The sequence below is a fragment of the Camponotus floridanus genome, unplaced genomic scaffold, assembly GCF_003227725.1.
Source record: "Camponotus floridanus strain SB8 unplaced genomic scaffold, Cflo_v7.5 scaffold34, whole genome shotgun sequence".
In the NCBI taxonomy this organism is placed as follows: Eukaryota; Metazoa; Arthropoda; class Insecta; order Hymenoptera; family Formicidae; genus Camponotus; species Camponotus floridanus.
In genome coordinates this window covers 865,809-883,939 of record NW_020229481.1, presented here as the reverse complement: position 1 = coordinate 883,939, position 18,131 = coordinate 865,809, and the positions used below count along the sequence as shown (strand labels likewise).

The window sequence follows — 18,131 nt, the reverse complement described above, 5'->3', positions numbered from 1 at the left end:
CATATACTAATAATATTAAATAATGATAATGATAAAGAGTGGTTAAGAAAAGTGTATGGAAAGTGTAAAGGAAAATTTGAAATATATATGTGTATAAAAAAAAACACAATAAAAAAATTAATTTTTCATATCTTAAAATAGTAATTTGTTTCCTAATTCTTTTCCAAGTTATTTCTTTTTTATTTGTTATATCGCAAATGTCATGATATTTACGTCCTATAAAAAATGTTAACAAAAAAAATTATCTAAAATAATGAATTTAAAAAAAAACAAAATTTTTACGTGATGTGTAACAATAGTTGTTACATATTATGACAACATAAATTCAATCAATAAATAAAATTTGCAGATATCAGTTAACAATATTCTATATTACTCTACTATATATATATATATATATATATATATATATATAATAATCATAGCTAAAAATGTATATATTACTGTACAATATAGTTTATACAATTTCTATATATAAGTATGTATACAGGGTGACCCACATAAGCCTTAACAAGCTTATCACTCATATCTGTTTGACCGATTATAATAAAATTTATAGGATATTGATGTTGAAGAAACATTAAATTATTATATGCGTAATAATATTGAGATAAGATTATCAAAAAATATTTTAAGATATTTTATAGCTTATGTAAAAACGTGTCAAATTAAAGTGTAAAATTTCTTGTAAACTATTCAATTCTGGCCTTAATCCTCAATCTTACCTTTATAGCTTTTTGAATGTTGTGAGAAATTATATGAAAAAAATTAAATAATCCTAAAATTTATTTTAGGAAAAACAACTATATTATTTTGTTATGAAAAATTGAAAAGCAAAACTAAATTAAAATTCAAGATTATCAATCTTCTCTTCCTCAAATCCTATAAATTTTGTCTGAAAAACTTTTTTGTACGTGGTCAAGTTTAGAAGATATGTGTGCAACTGTTTTCATTAAAGTGGGACATCCTATATATATATATATATATCCGCGTATGTATATATGTATGCTAATAATTATCCAAAAAGTTTCCGGTTTTTCTACAATACATCACAAATGTGTGCACTGAGCTGAGTATATGATACAGATATAATTGATAGATAAATTATAATATATATTCAGTGTATATTATATGTATATAAACTAATCCTCTCTCCATACAGAATACACGCGTGGACGGCAAGAATGATAATGTATACATAATTTAATCGCTTAGAAATTGCTTGTTAAGCAATTTCATTAACATGATATGATTTATATATTTTAATAATTCACTTATATCGCCATTAAGCGAATTCAAGTGTTAATCACATAATTTACATGTGTGTGTGTATCGACTATTATTTTTAAATTAAAAAAAAACTGGTTCTTTTATTCCATTGTATAAAAATTAAAGTCAGCACACGTGTACATAATCAGGAATGTGTATTACTATTATAATAAACGTTCTTTACTCTAAGATATCTTTAAGATATCTTGCCTACGTTTCTATAACTTTTTAACACAAGTGTGGGAAAGTATATGCATATATCTATAGACTCTATTACGCATTAAACATTTACTGTACAGTATTTTTAGGAACTCGCAATTCTTTTTTTCTATAATAATATTTAATATAAACACAAATAATATATACTGCAAACCAAAAAAATATTAAAACGATTGTTGCCTCGATGATATCTATCCATATCTATATCTTCCATTTTGAATAAGAAATATTCAAAAACTATAATTATAAATATTACTTATTCGCGAAATCACCAACAAATTATGTGTATTTTCTTATTCGAGTAACAATGTCATATAACATATCATAACGTTAAATATTCAATATTGTTTGTACATAATTATGAAATAAAATTAATTATACAACAGACGACTTTTTACAAACTTAAACCCTATGATATTTTTTTCGTGCGACATATCTTTTAATGATAATAAGTTTATTCAGTTTTATAAATGTTTAAAATGCAATTATCAATTAGAAGTATCATATATTATACAAGGAGAGAATTATTTGTAAATCAGTAATTAAAATCTCAATTGTGCAAAAGATATATACAAAATACACGCTTAAGAAATGATTAGATTTAAAAAAAGGGAGAGAAGAGAGAATGGAATTCGTATCAGTACAGAACATTTCAATTATGTTCTAATTGAATGTTGCAATATTGCAATCTGTCAAAGAAAATATTTGGCAATACATCTGCTATTTTTGCAATATATAGACTGTATAGGAAGTTCCAGAGGAAATTATTAACAATAAATTATACAGATGTAGCACGTAAATAGATACAAATTAAAGTATAATGAATATAAAACTCTCTGATTTACTCATTAATATATGCTTTTCATGATGCATATATTGATAATAATATACAAGTTGTCCTAAAATCACTAAATGTTCCTTCAATAGCAGTAATAGATTTTCTGATCAATCATTTTTAACAAAAATGTCAAAACCTCAATAATATTTGAATTACAATTTAGAACATTCTATCTTCTAATTTTATTCAAAGTTTATATCAAAGTTTTGAAGATAATTTCATTTGTTTTATATTCAATTAATATTATCAGCGCATTAATGATGCACATCAAATTTAATTTGTTTAATATGATAAAAAAATATGGTAAAATATAATTTATAATGAGAGAAATGCATAAACAGTGAGAAATAATATATCCATTAACTACTTGATTTGTCATTATTGTTATTTACTTTGATGAATAAGATGATGAATAAGATAATTATCATGTATCCTTTTTCACACATGTAATACCTAAAGAAATTTCCTGCACAATATGACGTATATTATATTAGCTAGACTTCTAAATCATGTATATACTTTAAGTTTATATTTGTAAATAATATACTGTATGTTTAATGCAATACAATGATATATAAAATATACATACGTGAACTGCAAACTACGAAAGCTGAGGACAAAGATTACAAAGGCACAAAGACTTTATTCTGAAGATGGAAAGTCTAACTTCTGTTAGATTCTTCGAAATTTATCATTAAATTTCTCATTACCAATAAACACTTGTACATACACTGTACAAGAAAGGAAAATTTATTGTTCATCGCAATCTCGATAAAAGTGCAATGTAAATTCCAAATAATCAACACCATGTTTGTTTCTGCAAATATTCTGCAATAAAGGAATTAACGAAATTAGTGTAGAATTTGATATTAAAAAAACAAAATATTTTCAAGAGAACGTCTCTACTCCAATAATAATAAAAAAAGAAGATTATCTGTTTTAATACAATAAGTCCAATCTGTGTGTAAGTGTTAAATGAAAGTTAAAATAAAAAAATAGAAAACTTAATTTTTTTGACCTACTTTAACTCTTTTCGTCCCAAATGTCCATAATTTCTTCTCAACTTTCGACTCTATAACTTTTGACCTGAACGTCGTTGAAAAGAAAATTGAAAAAAGACATTTCTTATAGTTTGAAACCTCCTCTTTCGAATGCCGTGATCAGAATCGGCCTATGAATTGACGGAAAAAAGTTATAACTATTTTTTTTTTAAAAATGTCAATTTTTTCGACGTCGTTTCGCAAAAATCCTATATTTTGACAACGAAAAAGTTATTCCTGACCATCGCAAAATATCGTAATTGCGTATTTTTAACATGCCCTTTCTTATCCCGTTGGAATTTTTTTGAAAAACAAAATGGCGACTTCAAGATGGAAACATAATATTTAACTAATTTGAGGTTAGGAGTGAGTCATTTTGAGGTTAGGTATTCACAAATGATAATCCCCACTCTTTCATTCAATTTCATCAAGTTTTCAATCATAGATGCGAAACGGAAGAATAATCGACATTTGTGCAAAAAAATGAGGAATTCTGAATTGTCAGCGCCATCTTGAAGCCGACAATTTGATTTTCAAAAACATTCCAACGGGAAGGGCATGTGAAAAATACGCGATTACGATTTTGCGATGGTTAGAAATAACTTTTTCGTTGTCAAAATATAGGATTTTTGCGAAACGGCGTCGAAAAAATTGACATTTTTTTAAAAAAAATAGTTATAACTTTTTTCCGTCAATTCGTAGGCTGATTCTAATCACGGCATTCGAAAGAGGACCCAATAAGCAAAATGTAAGCAGTATGTCGACAGACTGGCAACAGATTTGATCAAACCATGTCAGCAGAATGACATCTACTGCGTTCTCATTCTGCTTCTAATCTGCTAGCAGAACCTGCTCACAGAATCGGATATCAGATTGTCGGCAGAAACTGAGCAGGATCTGCTATCAATGCTAACATGACTTGATGTCAGACTGTTAGCAGAAATCGAACAGGATCTGCGCGTGCAATTTGATGTTAGATTGTCCGCAGAAACCGAACAGAATCTGCGGATGCAACCTGATGGCAAATGGACAGCAGAAATTTCACAAGATTTGCACTTTTATTAATATTATATAAATGCAACAAAATTGATTATTACAGGTGCTAAATAACAATATTATCGGCAAGTTAATTAGAATTTTCTTATAGAAAATGACATATATGTAATATGTTATATCATAGTTATATTTCATATAGCGAAGGACTAATTTCAATTCTATTTAATTAAATTAATAATAAAGTAAATGTAACTTGTAAAACTTGAGATGTAATTTATTTAGAATTAAATTCTTGCTTTATGCCTCAAATAGCCAGTGCATGAATAATTTTCCATATATTATATTGATTCCAATCAGTTTAATATTCTGAATTCTGACTCTCATTTGCTTGTATCAGATATCAGAAATTAAAGTGAAAAATTAAAATGATGATTACTATATTTTTAGTCTTTTATTCATATTCGTGACTTTATATATATTTCTGACAGAAATTCAATTACGAGAAAGTACAGCTCACGTAGCGGTAAGTGAAAGAACTATCGAATCATGCAAATCCTGTTCCATTTCTGCCATCAATCTGCTATCAGAGATTGTATGCGCAGATCCTGTTCGATTTTTGCCGACAATCTGTTGTCAAATTGCATCGCACAGATCCTGTCCAATTTCTGCCACCAATCTGCCACTAAGTTATGCCGGCAGAATCTGTTCGATTTTTGCTGCCAATCTGGTAACTGATTATGTTAACAAGCTTTGTTATATTTCTGTTGACATTCTGGCGACATCACATGATATATCAGAACCTGCATCGATTCTGTAATCTTTCTGTCGACAACAATTTCTAACAGATTCCCTGACAAGATCTGCTTTAGCAGACTTGGCTATTGGGGGAGGTTTCAAACTATAAGAAATGTCTTTTTTCAATTCTTTTCAACGATGTTCAGGTCAAAAGGTACAGCATCGAAAGTTGAGAAGAAATTATGGACATTTGCGACGAAAAGGGTAAATGTCCAAACATTGTGAAAAATCTTAATAAATATATTATATTAATATAATTACCTCTTGAGGTTGTATCGTAGGTATTCGAAACTTTAAAGTCTTTCTAAGATAATGAGCGACGTCGAGAGAAAACGACTGATTATCACTCGGTTGATTATTATTTTCGATATACTGAGCTTGTTGCGGCACAGTGTAACTCCAGCCGCACATCATTGTTTCGTCGATATTGGAATTTGGCGAAAAGGGACACTGCTCCACGATCTGCCAATACCACGGCATGCCACTAAAAATTGTTATTAATGCATTGACAAAAATTTAATATATTTGTTTGTAAGTAAAGGTGTATAAATAATTTTGAACTTACACAAAATGTAATGTTAAATGCGTATCCGGCATATGTTTCGACAAAGGTATAATGCAACTAATATTGTTAGGCGTATCCGACGATGATGGTGAACAATATCTTTGATCTAGAGAGGTGTTGAAGTTTCTCGCTGCCACGATTAATTGTGGTCTAGGCTCCGGTGGCAATGATCCTGCGGCGTTGCTAGCGACTTCTCCCCAATCTCCACCAGTTTCTCGTCTCGCTCGTTTATGTAAATATTTGTAGTTAATCTATAAAAAGTATGCATATATATTTATATATATATATATATATATATATATATAATTATGATAAATATATATTCAAAAGAGATGATAATTTTCGAGAAAATCTATACCTCTTTCACAAGAGTTTGAGTGCTAGGATTAGATGGACTGATACCATTTTGAAAACCTTTAGCTAATTTCCGTTTCTCTTCATGTGACATGCTTAATGGCTGTTCCAAATGATCTGCTAAAAATAAGAGAATAAAAAATAAATCTCTACATTACTAAAATTCCTTCCCCCATGATTTTCATCCTGATATATTTTGTCGAAATTATTTGAGTATTCTACAAAAAATATTAGCCTTAATTGTTTATTATTTATTAAAAATTATTTATAAATGAAGATTCCAATCATAATTTTGAATAAAATGAAAAATTTAATCTTAGACACAATTTATATGGATATTTCTTAAATAAATCTTGATTCGTTCAACTAACAACTTTTTAATAAACAACAAGCAATCGACAAAAATTTTTTGGAGATTACTCTGAATCATAAGTTTGATAATATATGTTAATGACAAAGTTATTAGGAAAGATACATATAAAGATTTGCAAAATAGAATGTCATGTATTATTGTAATTTACATTCACCTGAAACTTAACATAAAAAGACTAATATAAAACTTACAAATGGATTTCTTCTCTGGTGGGTGATCAGGCTGAGGATCTTCCAACTGATGGATGCCAGCTGTGCAACAATACACCTACAAATTTATTCTATAAAATTATTTTTGTTTCTTAAAATTGAGAAAAAACGAAAGAAAAGAAGATTTAAATTTTGTTGAAATTTTATTTAATTTTTTTATCAAAAACTATCATTTCATTCGAACCGAGAGATAAACTATTTTGATACATAAGCTCGCCTAAAAATCAACGCTGATTGCATAATCTTTATTTAATAATTCTTCTTTTAAAAATTTCGACAAAATTTAAATCTTCTTTTCTTTCGTTTTTCTCGAAATTTATTGTACAAAAATGTTCGAGATAAGATAAGAAGAGAAGAGAAAGAGAAAAAAGAGAAAGAGAAAAAAGTTGGTAATCTGAAATAGTAAATAGTTTTCTATAGTAGCTGGCATGGAGTACCTGGCATGGACTTTCGAGCTCAGTAAAGTGCGTGGGACATTCCTCGGGTCTTCCTAAAGGAATCGGACCTTTGTTAGTGGATGAAGAATCTACATCTGAGCTTTGATCGTTTTCATCTACGTTGCTAGGAACAGCGCCCGCGCCAGTTTTACTGAGCCAGTTTCCAGGAAACTCGCTGAAAAATGTGTTATACAACAGTTTTAATAAATTTGTAAACAATGAAATGTTTTTATATAACATAAAAAATATTTACTGACTTATTTTTTTCAAGCTTAGGTTGAGAACCCGGATGGCTTATCGGATACCATGCTATTTCCTGAGAATATAATTGCTGTTTCGTGTGGGGAGGCGGTGTAGTCAGAGAGTTACTTTTAACAGATAATCCTCCATCTAATCCCCTCGTGTAAGATCCGTGTTTTGTGTACAAAGGAGATAATGTACTATGCAACAATGAATTATATCGGCGTTCGTAATTAGAAATGGTGGACACTGTCGATGGATGAGCTGGACCAATAGCTAACATTCCATTGCTTGCCATAGTGGGCCATTCAATGCTGCTACGTTTCTGGTATTCCAAGAAATATAAAGTCGCCATTGCAACTAGGCTAAAAATTTTAATATCAATATTTTAATTAAAGAATATTTTAGAAATATAAAATATAAAATCGACTTTTAACTCTCGCCATTAAATCCGATTGGATTTATTATTTAATAATGTTTTCCGTTATCTAGATATAAATCTAAAGTATAAAATAAAAATATATATATTCTTATTAAAAAATAAGTAAAATTCCACTAAAATTTTATTAAAGATCCAAATGGATCCAATATTTGCCAGTCAGATAATTTGTCATCGAGAGTTAAAATATTATCATGAATTAAGAGAATATGTAATTACCAGAAAGCCATGATGAGAATAAGTATAACAATGATAATTTGAATAAATTTATTACTGCAGAGAAGTTCTTCCTCTCTTTCGAGTCTTTTCGTTTTTCCGTGCAAAGATGACTTATTGATAGAAGATGAATATTTGTTGCCCGATATACTGGATACTGTGCTGATGGAACTCTTTAGACTATCGCCTCTTTTTAATTTCGCTAATCGTTTATTTATTCTTTCTAATTGATCTATTCTCGTTTCTAGACTATCTGTCACCTATAATAAGTTACACTTAAATAAAGACAGTACATTAAATTTGTTTACATATATATTTTGTGTCACAAAATCATTAGATAGATATGTCCTTTAAATAGCAGATTTTTTTGGCATTTTCAAGTTGTTTTTGCAAATTTTCAATGTAACTAAATTAAAATTTTATTGAAATAGATCTAAAATTAACTATAATATATAGAGTTAAAAATAGTTTTTATCTTTTAACTTTATAAAGCGTAATCTTTTTCAAATTATCTATAACTCGAAAATTACCGAATTATTGTCTATTTTCGATAAGAAAAAATTGTCCTTTGCCACTAGAAAATCTGCTATTGTTAAATAGATTTTGTGGTCATCTACATATATATACATAACGTCATATAAAAATTTTTTGGAAATTCTACCTTACACAATTCCTTGACGGCACCAACGTTCTCCATAAATATCCTTTCTTTATTTACCACCAAGAAATTTTCGATTCTCTGGCCATTTGGTAGAACGATATCACCTGCCGGCAGCACAGCTTCCGGTAAAATTTGCTGAACCTCTTGCGCTATGACACCAGTGTCTTCCTGCTTCACATCCAGACCGGAATGCTGTGCAAATTCTGGGGCATATCGATAACGAACAACGCGTAGCTGTTGTACATTTCGTAGCTGTTCACGCGTATCTACTTCTTGAACATTTTGTTTGGCCCTTGCATCGCTAGGTTGAACGATATGGCCTGTTACCTGTAACAAAATTTAATTTTTAATTGGACTTCATAAAGAAATATAAACTCAATAAATGTTTATATTATCGATACAATAGAAAAAGATAAAATATAAATAAAATAAATATGATATAAAAAAGATAAATATGAAAAATATAAATATCTATATCTATAATATATTAAAAATATTATAAAATATTAAAAATCAAGATTGTTGGAAATGTATGTATAATAGAGAAAAGTGTTTATATATATATATATATATATATATATATATATATATATATAATTTTTAAAATATATGTTACAAAACTGAAGTAAACTGAATAAAATCAAATTATATACATTAATAATTTTTTTTCATATTTTTACATCATACACATATATTAACATTATAATAATATGAATAAAAACAAAAGAATAACGCTAAATAATAATGCAAATAGCGAATACTACAAATAATAAATACTACAAATAATAGATAATACAAATGGTAAATATAAAAATAATGGGTAAAATTTTAATAAAAATTAACAAATTAAATAAAAATTTATTTAAATAAGCTAAACTATAGATATATAGATTTATCTATATTCTATACTAATACTAAAAATTGTATATGTGTATATATAATGAAATATATTCGGATAATAAATATTATTTATTCATTAACAATAAATATATTTTTTACCTTATATTATATATGTATATAATATTAAATTAACTGTGCTGGCAATACATGTACCATCATTTATTAAAAGAAATTACATAAACAACGTATGACATAATATAATTAGAGAAAATCTTAATTAACTAATTAATTTAACCTAATTAATTTACACGTAAAAAATAAAACACTCGCAATAATTCAAAAATCGCCGTACCTTCATATTGCCATGTACAACGAGAGCTTCGTCCGGCCTGTCCGTATTAATTCCAACTCTGCCAGCATGATATACGCTATCCGGAGCGGCTCCCCTTTGCCATCCACCTTCAGCACCTACACCACTACCCTCTGATTCAAATTGTCCTGGATTACTTGCCTACGATACAAAACATATATAAGAGTCAATCCATCATCGATTTGTTCACAAAATTATTTTAGCCCAGTTGACTTTACATACTCTGACAATGATGCGTTCCGATGCGTGAGCAACCACCTGATAACTGGCTTGATCCGCGGTATGGGCGTGTAATCCGACAACCAAATGAAAATACCTCTGATCTGGATTCGGCTTTCCCTTCTTGCGCATATTGTTACTCGTAGTTTCGCTAAAGTGTAAACGGCCGACCGTCACTTTCGTGACACGTTGGTTGCCTAATTCGATTCTGTAACACCGATGTCTATCGTAGCGTAATTCAGCAATATTCACAATTACATTACAGAGACTTCCATATATTGCGCTTGTATATAAACTTACGTTACAGGGTGAAACGGTTTTTTGCTTCTATCGCTCTGACTTTGCTCGACTCTGATCGTTTGCGACGGAGACTCCACTTTGACTCCGTAAAAATGCAATTGAAAACCGCTTATTTTTTTTAGACCCTCACCAGTTCTAACGAATATGGCCTCCCCTTGAAGTTGCGAGTGACATGTTATCTAAAAATGCACAACGTACGTGATTAGATATTAAAGTTAGCAAAAATTATATACAGGATGTGCCAAAAGTCCCGGACCGGTTGAATATTTTATAAACTATGCACTTTAGAAATAAATGTTTCAGACAAAAGTTGTATGGCTTGAAGGGGACCATCAGATAGTGGCAATGATTTGACCTTGAAGAGTCATTTAAAGGTGACGTAAAGGTCACCTTCAATTTCTTAAATAAAACTCCCTATTTTTTATTACATACTCGTGTAGCTTATCTCGAGAGCTTTCCAAAACACTATAATAAAGTATTTCTTTATTGAGTACTGTTTGAGTTATGAGGCTTGAAATCATTTCTTAATTTTACATAAACCGTAAAATATCTAGTAAACCATTCATTTTTCGATTATCTTACCTTAATATTTTTATGTACAAAATAATGAGAGGAATCAATTGGTGTAAAGAAAACACATAGTTGTTTAAAAAAAAAATGTAATTGTTAATTGCAAATTACATATTTTTTTTTTTAAAAACAACTATGTTTTTGCTTTACACCAATTGATTCCTCTAATTATTTTGTACATAAAAGTATTAAGGTAAGATAATCGAAAAATGAATATTTTACGGTTTATGTAAAATTAAGAAATGATTTCAAGCCTCATAATTCGGAAAGTACTTAATGAAAACTAACTTAATTATAGTGTTTTGGAAAGCTCTCAACGTGAGCTATCAGAATATTTAATAAAAAATAGGGAGTTCCATTTAAGAAATTGACGGCGATCTTCACGTGACTTTCAAATGACTCTCCCATGTCAAATCATTGTCACTATCTGATGGCCCCCTTCAAGCCATACAACTTTTGTCTGAAACATTTCTTTCTAAAGTGCATAGTTTATGAAATATCCGACCGGTCCGGGACTTTTGGGACATCCTATATATGTAATATAAGTGTATATTATTGTAGAAATTTATATATAATTTTTACAATATACATTTGTTGTTATATATTCAGGAAAAATTAAATCTGCGATACAATTCGTATTTTATCACTTCTTTACCTGAAAATGATTTTTTTTCTGGCAAACAAATGCATCATCCGAGTTGCTAAAATTGAATCCTTTGTCCGCGTCCACCCTGTAATGTGGTATCGGTAACTCTTTGAGATTATGATCGCAGAGGACATGCCAAGAGGTCTGTTGAAAAGGATGGAACCGAATGCATTGGTAACTAGCATCGATGTAACTATTGTCAGCGACATCATCGTTATCCACTACTGCGCTACTGCTGCTGCAACTGTGCTCCACGGTACCCAGTTCAGGTTCCTGAGGGAGAAATAACGTTGCAAATAATAATCGAAATAAGCGAAAAATTTGTCATATAAATACCCGAAACGCGAAAATACCTGTTTGACATGAATAAGACCATCTTGACTAAGTTTCCTCTTTTTCGGAGCCGATTGCAGAGATGAGTACAATGTATTAATGCCTGGACTGTGTTCGTGCGACAATGGTACCAAAGATGATCCTATCTGAGGCTGTGTCGGAAGACTCGGTGTTCCTGATGTAAGATGAGACGTCAAGACCGGCGTCAATAATAGAGGATCTGTCGTTGCCGAAGGCAACGCTCTCGGAGAAGGTGGCAATAAATTAGACGGGTATTGGCTGTTTTGGTGATGCATGAGAATTTCTTGCAGGGCTGCTTTTTGGTCTGCAATTACACATGTATATACAATTGTTGTTATAAATTTTATGTTCCATTGTGTGAAGTATTTTACGTAAGCAAATTTAAACTCACGTGGCGAATGCACGTGTTGAGTGTCATTATGTCCCGGCGGTGAGTACGGTGGCTCGCTTCCGCTATCCGGTGGGCTTTCTGGTAATGCATGCCTGGAAAATACAATGTTTTTTTCTATAGAAAATTTTTAGCAAGATATTAGAATGCTGTAAAAATCCGTTTTTCTATTAAATTCTATTTTCAAATTTAATTTCTGTTTTTAAAAATTAAAAAAAATTAAAAAATTTTCTTGAGAAATCTTGATATGTCAAAAAATTATTAAATGACTTTTTTGATTAATAAAGAGAAGCAATTTTTATATATAATTTGTTTCTAAATTAACAAAATAATGCGCATTAAATATGCAACATTTATAATAAAGATTTAGAAATATTAGGTTTCGATGTTGAATCTTTCTCTCTCTTTTTTTATTAATGCTCTCCTTTTTTTTATTAATGCAGGGCGGATTTATTTAATATAATTTTGAAATATGTATAAAAAATATATATAAAAATATATAATACTTTTATATAATTCCAAAACTTTACTTTTATTTAAAAATCGAAATCGATATAATTTCTTGTGCATAAATTGGACTTTTTTTATTGTATTAAAATAGAAGTTAATAATTTTTCAATACAGTCTTCAAGAAGATGCACTTGTCTTATTTTTATACAAATTTGAAGATCCTTTCGATATAAAAATGTTATTCAAGAATGATTTAAGCATCAAGAGGCAAATTTTTATCGAAGAAGAATTTTCAAACTCGTGTCAAGATGGGACAAATGCATCTATGTTTCCAAAAATTATATTGAAAAAAATTATATTTAAAAAAAATTTTTTTAATTTATTTATATTTTAAAATGTTAGAAAAATAGTTTTTTAAAAATTATATTTTTTCCAAAGATTGTAATGAAAAAAAATTATTGAAAAAATTAGTTTTTAACACAACGAGTCGAATTTGTGTACAAATGATAAATAAAAGTAATGAAACAGAGGGAATCTTTTTGATTCACCCTAATGATTCTTAAGCGAGTTCAACTTACGGATGAACATACGACTGTGGATCTTTGTAGCCACCATTATTGTTAGGCACCGTCGTAGTACCAGAAATGCACGCTATCGAGACTGGATGTGTCATCTGCGGCGAAGGTAATCGCGGTGATGGCTGCTGCTGTGCAACGACCGGCTGCGACGTAGGTGCTTCGATCCGGCCATTGTGAGGCACCGTGCCACCCCCATTTTCATTATGCGCGAGGGTGTCCGCAAAGTATCTAATGCAAAATACAGATCTCTCATCTAATATGTCTTCAGGTATGCTTGCTTCTTATTTTTTTCCTCTATAAAATGCTTGCAAATTATCATTTACTGCATTTAAATAATTATATCTACTCAAATTTTGTAAAAAGATTCCTTGATCTTTCAGATATTTTTGTTTAAAATTCCAGAAAGATACAATATTTCAAAGGAAAATCACCAGAAGAAATAGAGGCACTTAAATTTTTTTCTTTCTAATCTAGCATTTGTCAATGTACTGAAAAAAAGTATTAAATAATTTTCGTAGATGAACATTTTTCACTTGCATTTTCATTTTTTTATTGTTAAAAATTACAATAAAAAATATGTACTGCATATTTAATATTTTGGCAAGTGTTATAATATTTTATATGAATAATATATGTAGATACAGGGTGTTCCAGCTAACTCGAACATCTTAAATACAAAAAAACATCTTGCTCGTTTCTGATGATAGGAAAAAATGTCACAGAAAAAAATTATTTTGTTTGAAAAAGCTAATATTATGATGAAAAAGAAATTTTTCTCAAGGTCATCAACATTTTTTTAAACAAAACCCCCTATTTTTTATTGGATTCTCATAGCTTTTCTCGAGAGCTTTCTGAAACACTATAATGAAGTATTTTTTATTAAGTACTTTTCGAGTTATAAGACTTGAAATAATTTTTCAATTTTACATAAACTATAAAATATCTCGTAAAATATTCATTTTTAGATGATCTTATTTCAATACTTTTATACTCAAAATAATGAAGGGCGTCAATTGATATAAAAAAGCACACAGTTGTTTTTAAGAAAAAATATGTAATTTGCAATTGACAGGTACATATTTTTTCTTAAAAACAACTGGGTATTTTTTTATACCAATCCTCTCATTATTTTGTACATAAAAGTATTAAGATCGGATAATCGAAAAATGAATATTTTACTAGATATGTTTTGTAGTTTATGTAAAATTAAAAAATTATTTCAAGTCTCGTAATGATAAGCTATAAAAATTGCAATGAAAAAAAAAGATTCCATTAAAAAATATATTGATGACCTTAAAATCTTGAAAATAATGATCGCCTTGAGAAAAAAATTTCATCCTCATCATAATATTGACCTTTTTAAATCTTTAAATAATTCAAATAATAATTTTTCTCTCTGACATTTTTCCTATCATCAAAAACAAACGAGATATTTAAGGATACATAAACAGAGATATATATTTATAACCTATTTTTTAATATATTTTAGAGATATATATTTATAATAAATTTTAAACATATAATTGAAACTTGTCTTATCAAATTACCGATTGCTTATACAAGAGCAAAATTATCAAAATGAGAATTTTTGAAAATATTTCCTGTGTTGAAAAATTCCTAATTTTTCAGATATAAAAGAAATCCTTGAAAATCTCTGATTTTTCATGTTTCTCCAGAAAGTAGACAGTGAATTCCTGTACAATATATCTTCTTTGTAGAAAAGAGATGATACAATATTATTTGATAAGAATCATGCCATGTTGTATACTAGCCTTTTTATTGATCTTTCGAGAACTATGCGTGCCAAGAGCGCAATTGAATTTGCAAAACACGAGATATCGTTATCGTTTGAATCATTCTGCAGAAAATGACGCTTTGACGATTCACGTTTTGTCCCACGAGTTGAGAAAACTCGCGAGTGTTTCATTACACGGTACGGGCACTATTATGCAATTTCCGTGTTGAAGACTCGGCCACAATTTATCCGACGAGAGAGAATTTTCCGTGAATTCTTAATTAGAAAATAATTGAAAATACTCGCTTTCGATAACAATCTTTATCGAAAAAAAAGAATCATGTAAAATACCTATTCTTTTTCATTGCATAAGCCAGCCAATAATTATACCAGTTTAATTATAGTCAGTTGGAAATTCTTGATTCCTCAAATATACTTTATAGCCAAGTATTGTATTCATTATTATTTTCTCTGTTGCATATTTTTATTTTTTTTTGTACTCCGACATCCTGTGCATTATGTCTCACATTGTTCTCCAACTAATGTAACTATGTATAATTGGAAAAATAAACGAGCAATCTTTGTAGAGTCTCTTCTCTTTCGCCAAGCGAATTCATATAAAATCATTTCGTATTTGCGTCATTACTATGAATTTTCTCCGCTTATCTATCTAACTAATGTTTCTTTAAATAACATATCTGTTGCGTGTTGATCACGATATATGCACGTGTACATACACATCAAAATATGCGTCTCACAATCATAAGAATAAGATATAGAAATACCAATAAAAAATATTTTTAGAGTTGTAAAAAATGTAACTAGTAAATTTATCCGTATATGTAAAAATTACATGGATCAAAGTATCTCCGTAATATCTACGTAAGTAATATTTTAAAACATAAAAATATGATAAACGTAATTTCACGCCGAATAAATTAAATATGACATTGTTAAATTTTTTTATCGAAATTTTATCGTCTTCCAGTCTATCAATTTGAAGTCTACCATTGCGAGGTATCATAAAAATCTCTCTTTCAAAATGCAACATAAGTACTAAAAATCGGATTACAAAAATAAATAATATTAAAAATATATAATAAAAATAAAATAATAATATTAAAATAGTAACAATAATAAAAGAAGAATTTTTAGAACCTAAATAAATTTAATCATATATCAAAACTAAAATATAAATATTTTTTAATAAAGAGAATAAAAAGATATTTTAACAAACTATAAATATTTCAAAATTAATAAATAATAAATAAATAACCATAAATAACGCAACATTTTAAAACACATACAAGAATATTTATATATACAATATATTTTAAAATTTAGTGTTGCTCGATAAACGAGATGATATTTCGTATGCTAATATCGCTCAGATGAATAAGTTTTTTTCAATTAATTTTTGTGCTATTGCGATGATTCTGACAGTCTTTTTTAATGGAAGACAAGTGTGTTGGAAGTCGGATTAGCAGGGTTACCACTGTGCATGCTGTGATTCCATCAATTCTGTTCTGTCTGCCTCTGCCATTATATCATTACACCTCTGCGGTCGTTATCTGCATGGATATCTGTATGCGAACCAAGTATATACATGCATGCGCGATTGTGTTTGCGTATAAAGAATAGGTGGATGCGTTTCCTGGGTATGTGATTACGTCAGTATTCGCAGGTCTGTAATAAGATATTTTCGTGCCCCAAGCTATGAATGGATTTGGGAACCTGTTGTTGTAAATTCGTGTGTTGTTGTTTTTTTATTTTTAAATGTCAAGTCTTTGTTGCTTTTTCTCCTTCCTCTTTCTCTCTTTCTTCTTCTCTACTCTCATATAATAAATATACAATTATATTGTACTAATAATTGTAGCTAGTTGTATAATAATTGTACTCGTAAATGTAGCTTGTTTTAAAATAAATAAGCTGCAGACAAAATAATAATATATCATCAGTTTAAATTGCAAAAATATTATTGTCATTATGTAAAATTAATATATATGTTAAGCAGTGTTAAAAAGGTCTGATTTTAAAACTTTAATAAACACTAATAGATTCGTATATGCTAGAATGTATAAGTAACTATCAAATTTAATGTTAAAAATCATCGAGATTAATGTCATACAATTTTATGTATATATGTACATAATTTTGTCGTAACAAATTAATATAAATTTGTATTAATTTTATATTAATTTTTATTATCTTATTTTTATTATATTTGTATTATATCGTTATTATGTTAACTTTTTATCTTTTTTTATAGAACTTTCAATTTTTAAATCTATTTATTTACTACTTATATATAATATTGCCGTACGGCATTTTTACAACTTTCTGAGGCTTTTAAGTCCTGCAATAAAAATACATGCACATTTCTGAAATATTTAATCTCTACTGTATTATCACCGATATATAGTGACAATTTCACGATTCTTATATAGATTTTTTTTTCTTGATCGATTATATTTTAAAATCATTACAATTTATAAATAATATGACGCAAATATTCTCTTTTGGCAAAAATATAAAAATATAAAAAAGATTTAGTTCCTTTTTTATTATTTTATATTCATTCCTTAAAAGAAACTGTTTAAAATATTATAATATCACAGCAATTCCATTAAATGAAATATGGATTATTATCAAAACATAGCAACCATTCCTATGATAATCGTTGTAGTGACGGAATAGTCTGAATATATAGAGTCAAGATGAAGCAATTTAGGAATTTAGCCTGATACTTGGTCATGTCATTCGCAGGAAACGCGTGCTCATGCTGCTGGATGGTAAAAGCATTATTATCTAAATTTGTTAATTAGCATAATTTGAAAAGGGGCGCCTATGAACGTAGAAATGGCATCATACACGGTTGTTTTTGCAGGATTTTTTTTGTTTCTTTAAATTTTTTAAATATATTGTAACTTTGTATAAAATTTCAATTGATTTTTATAGATTTTAGCAAGGGGTCAATCATCGTATATTTTATTAGAAATATATTGCGGCAATAATAAATACAGTATAAAT

The 18,131-nt window shown here is 28.7% G+C and overlaps 1 protein-coding gene across 3 annotated transcripts in view; it reads right to left on the bottom strand.

Annotated features, from left to right (window-relative positions):
- Positions 1–2,689: 2,689 nt before the first annotated feature.
- The window catches only part of LOC105250642 (myelin regulatory factor-like protein), a 38,864-nt gene continuing 23,422 nt past the window's right edge, over positions 2,690–18,131 (bottom strand). For 2 of the 3 annotated variants that reach the window (XM_011256831.3, XM_025410730.1), the window contains exons 3-18: positions 13,367–13,594; positions 12,342–12,433; positions 11,950–12,254; positions 11,606–11,869; positions 10,381–10,559; positions 10,084–10,288; positions 9,844–10,002; positions 8,652–8,978; positions 7,994–8,250; positions 7,353–7,700; positions 7,096–7,270; positions 6,641–6,716; positions 6,081–6,196; positions 5,723–5,973; positions 5,419–5,641; positions 2,690–3,154 (exon numbers count right to left, since the gene is read on the bottom strand). In XM_011256831.3, the coding sequence (XP_011255133.1) occupies positions 3,077–3,154; positions 5,419–5,641; positions 5,723–5,973; positions 6,081–6,196; positions 6,641–6,716; positions 7,096–7,270; positions 7,353–7,700; positions 7,994–8,250; positions 8,652–8,978; positions 9,844–10,002; positions 10,084–10,288; positions 10,381–10,559; positions 11,606–11,869; positions 11,950–12,254; positions 12,342–12,433; positions 13,367–13,594 (3,283 nt within the window). In that variant the 3' untranslated portion in view covers positions 2,690–3,076. Of the gene's footprint in view, positions 3,155–5,418; positions 5,642–5,722; positions 5,974–6,080; positions 6,197–6,640; positions 6,717–7,095; positions 7,271–7,352; positions 7,701–7,993; positions 8,251–8,651; positions 8,979–9,843; positions 10,003–10,083; positions 10,304–10,380; positions 10,560–11,605; positions 11,870–11,949; positions 12,255–12,341; positions 12,434–13,366; positions 13,595–18,131 lie in introns of all 3 variants that reach the window. The other variant, XM_011256830.3, reaches the window with a different exon arrangement.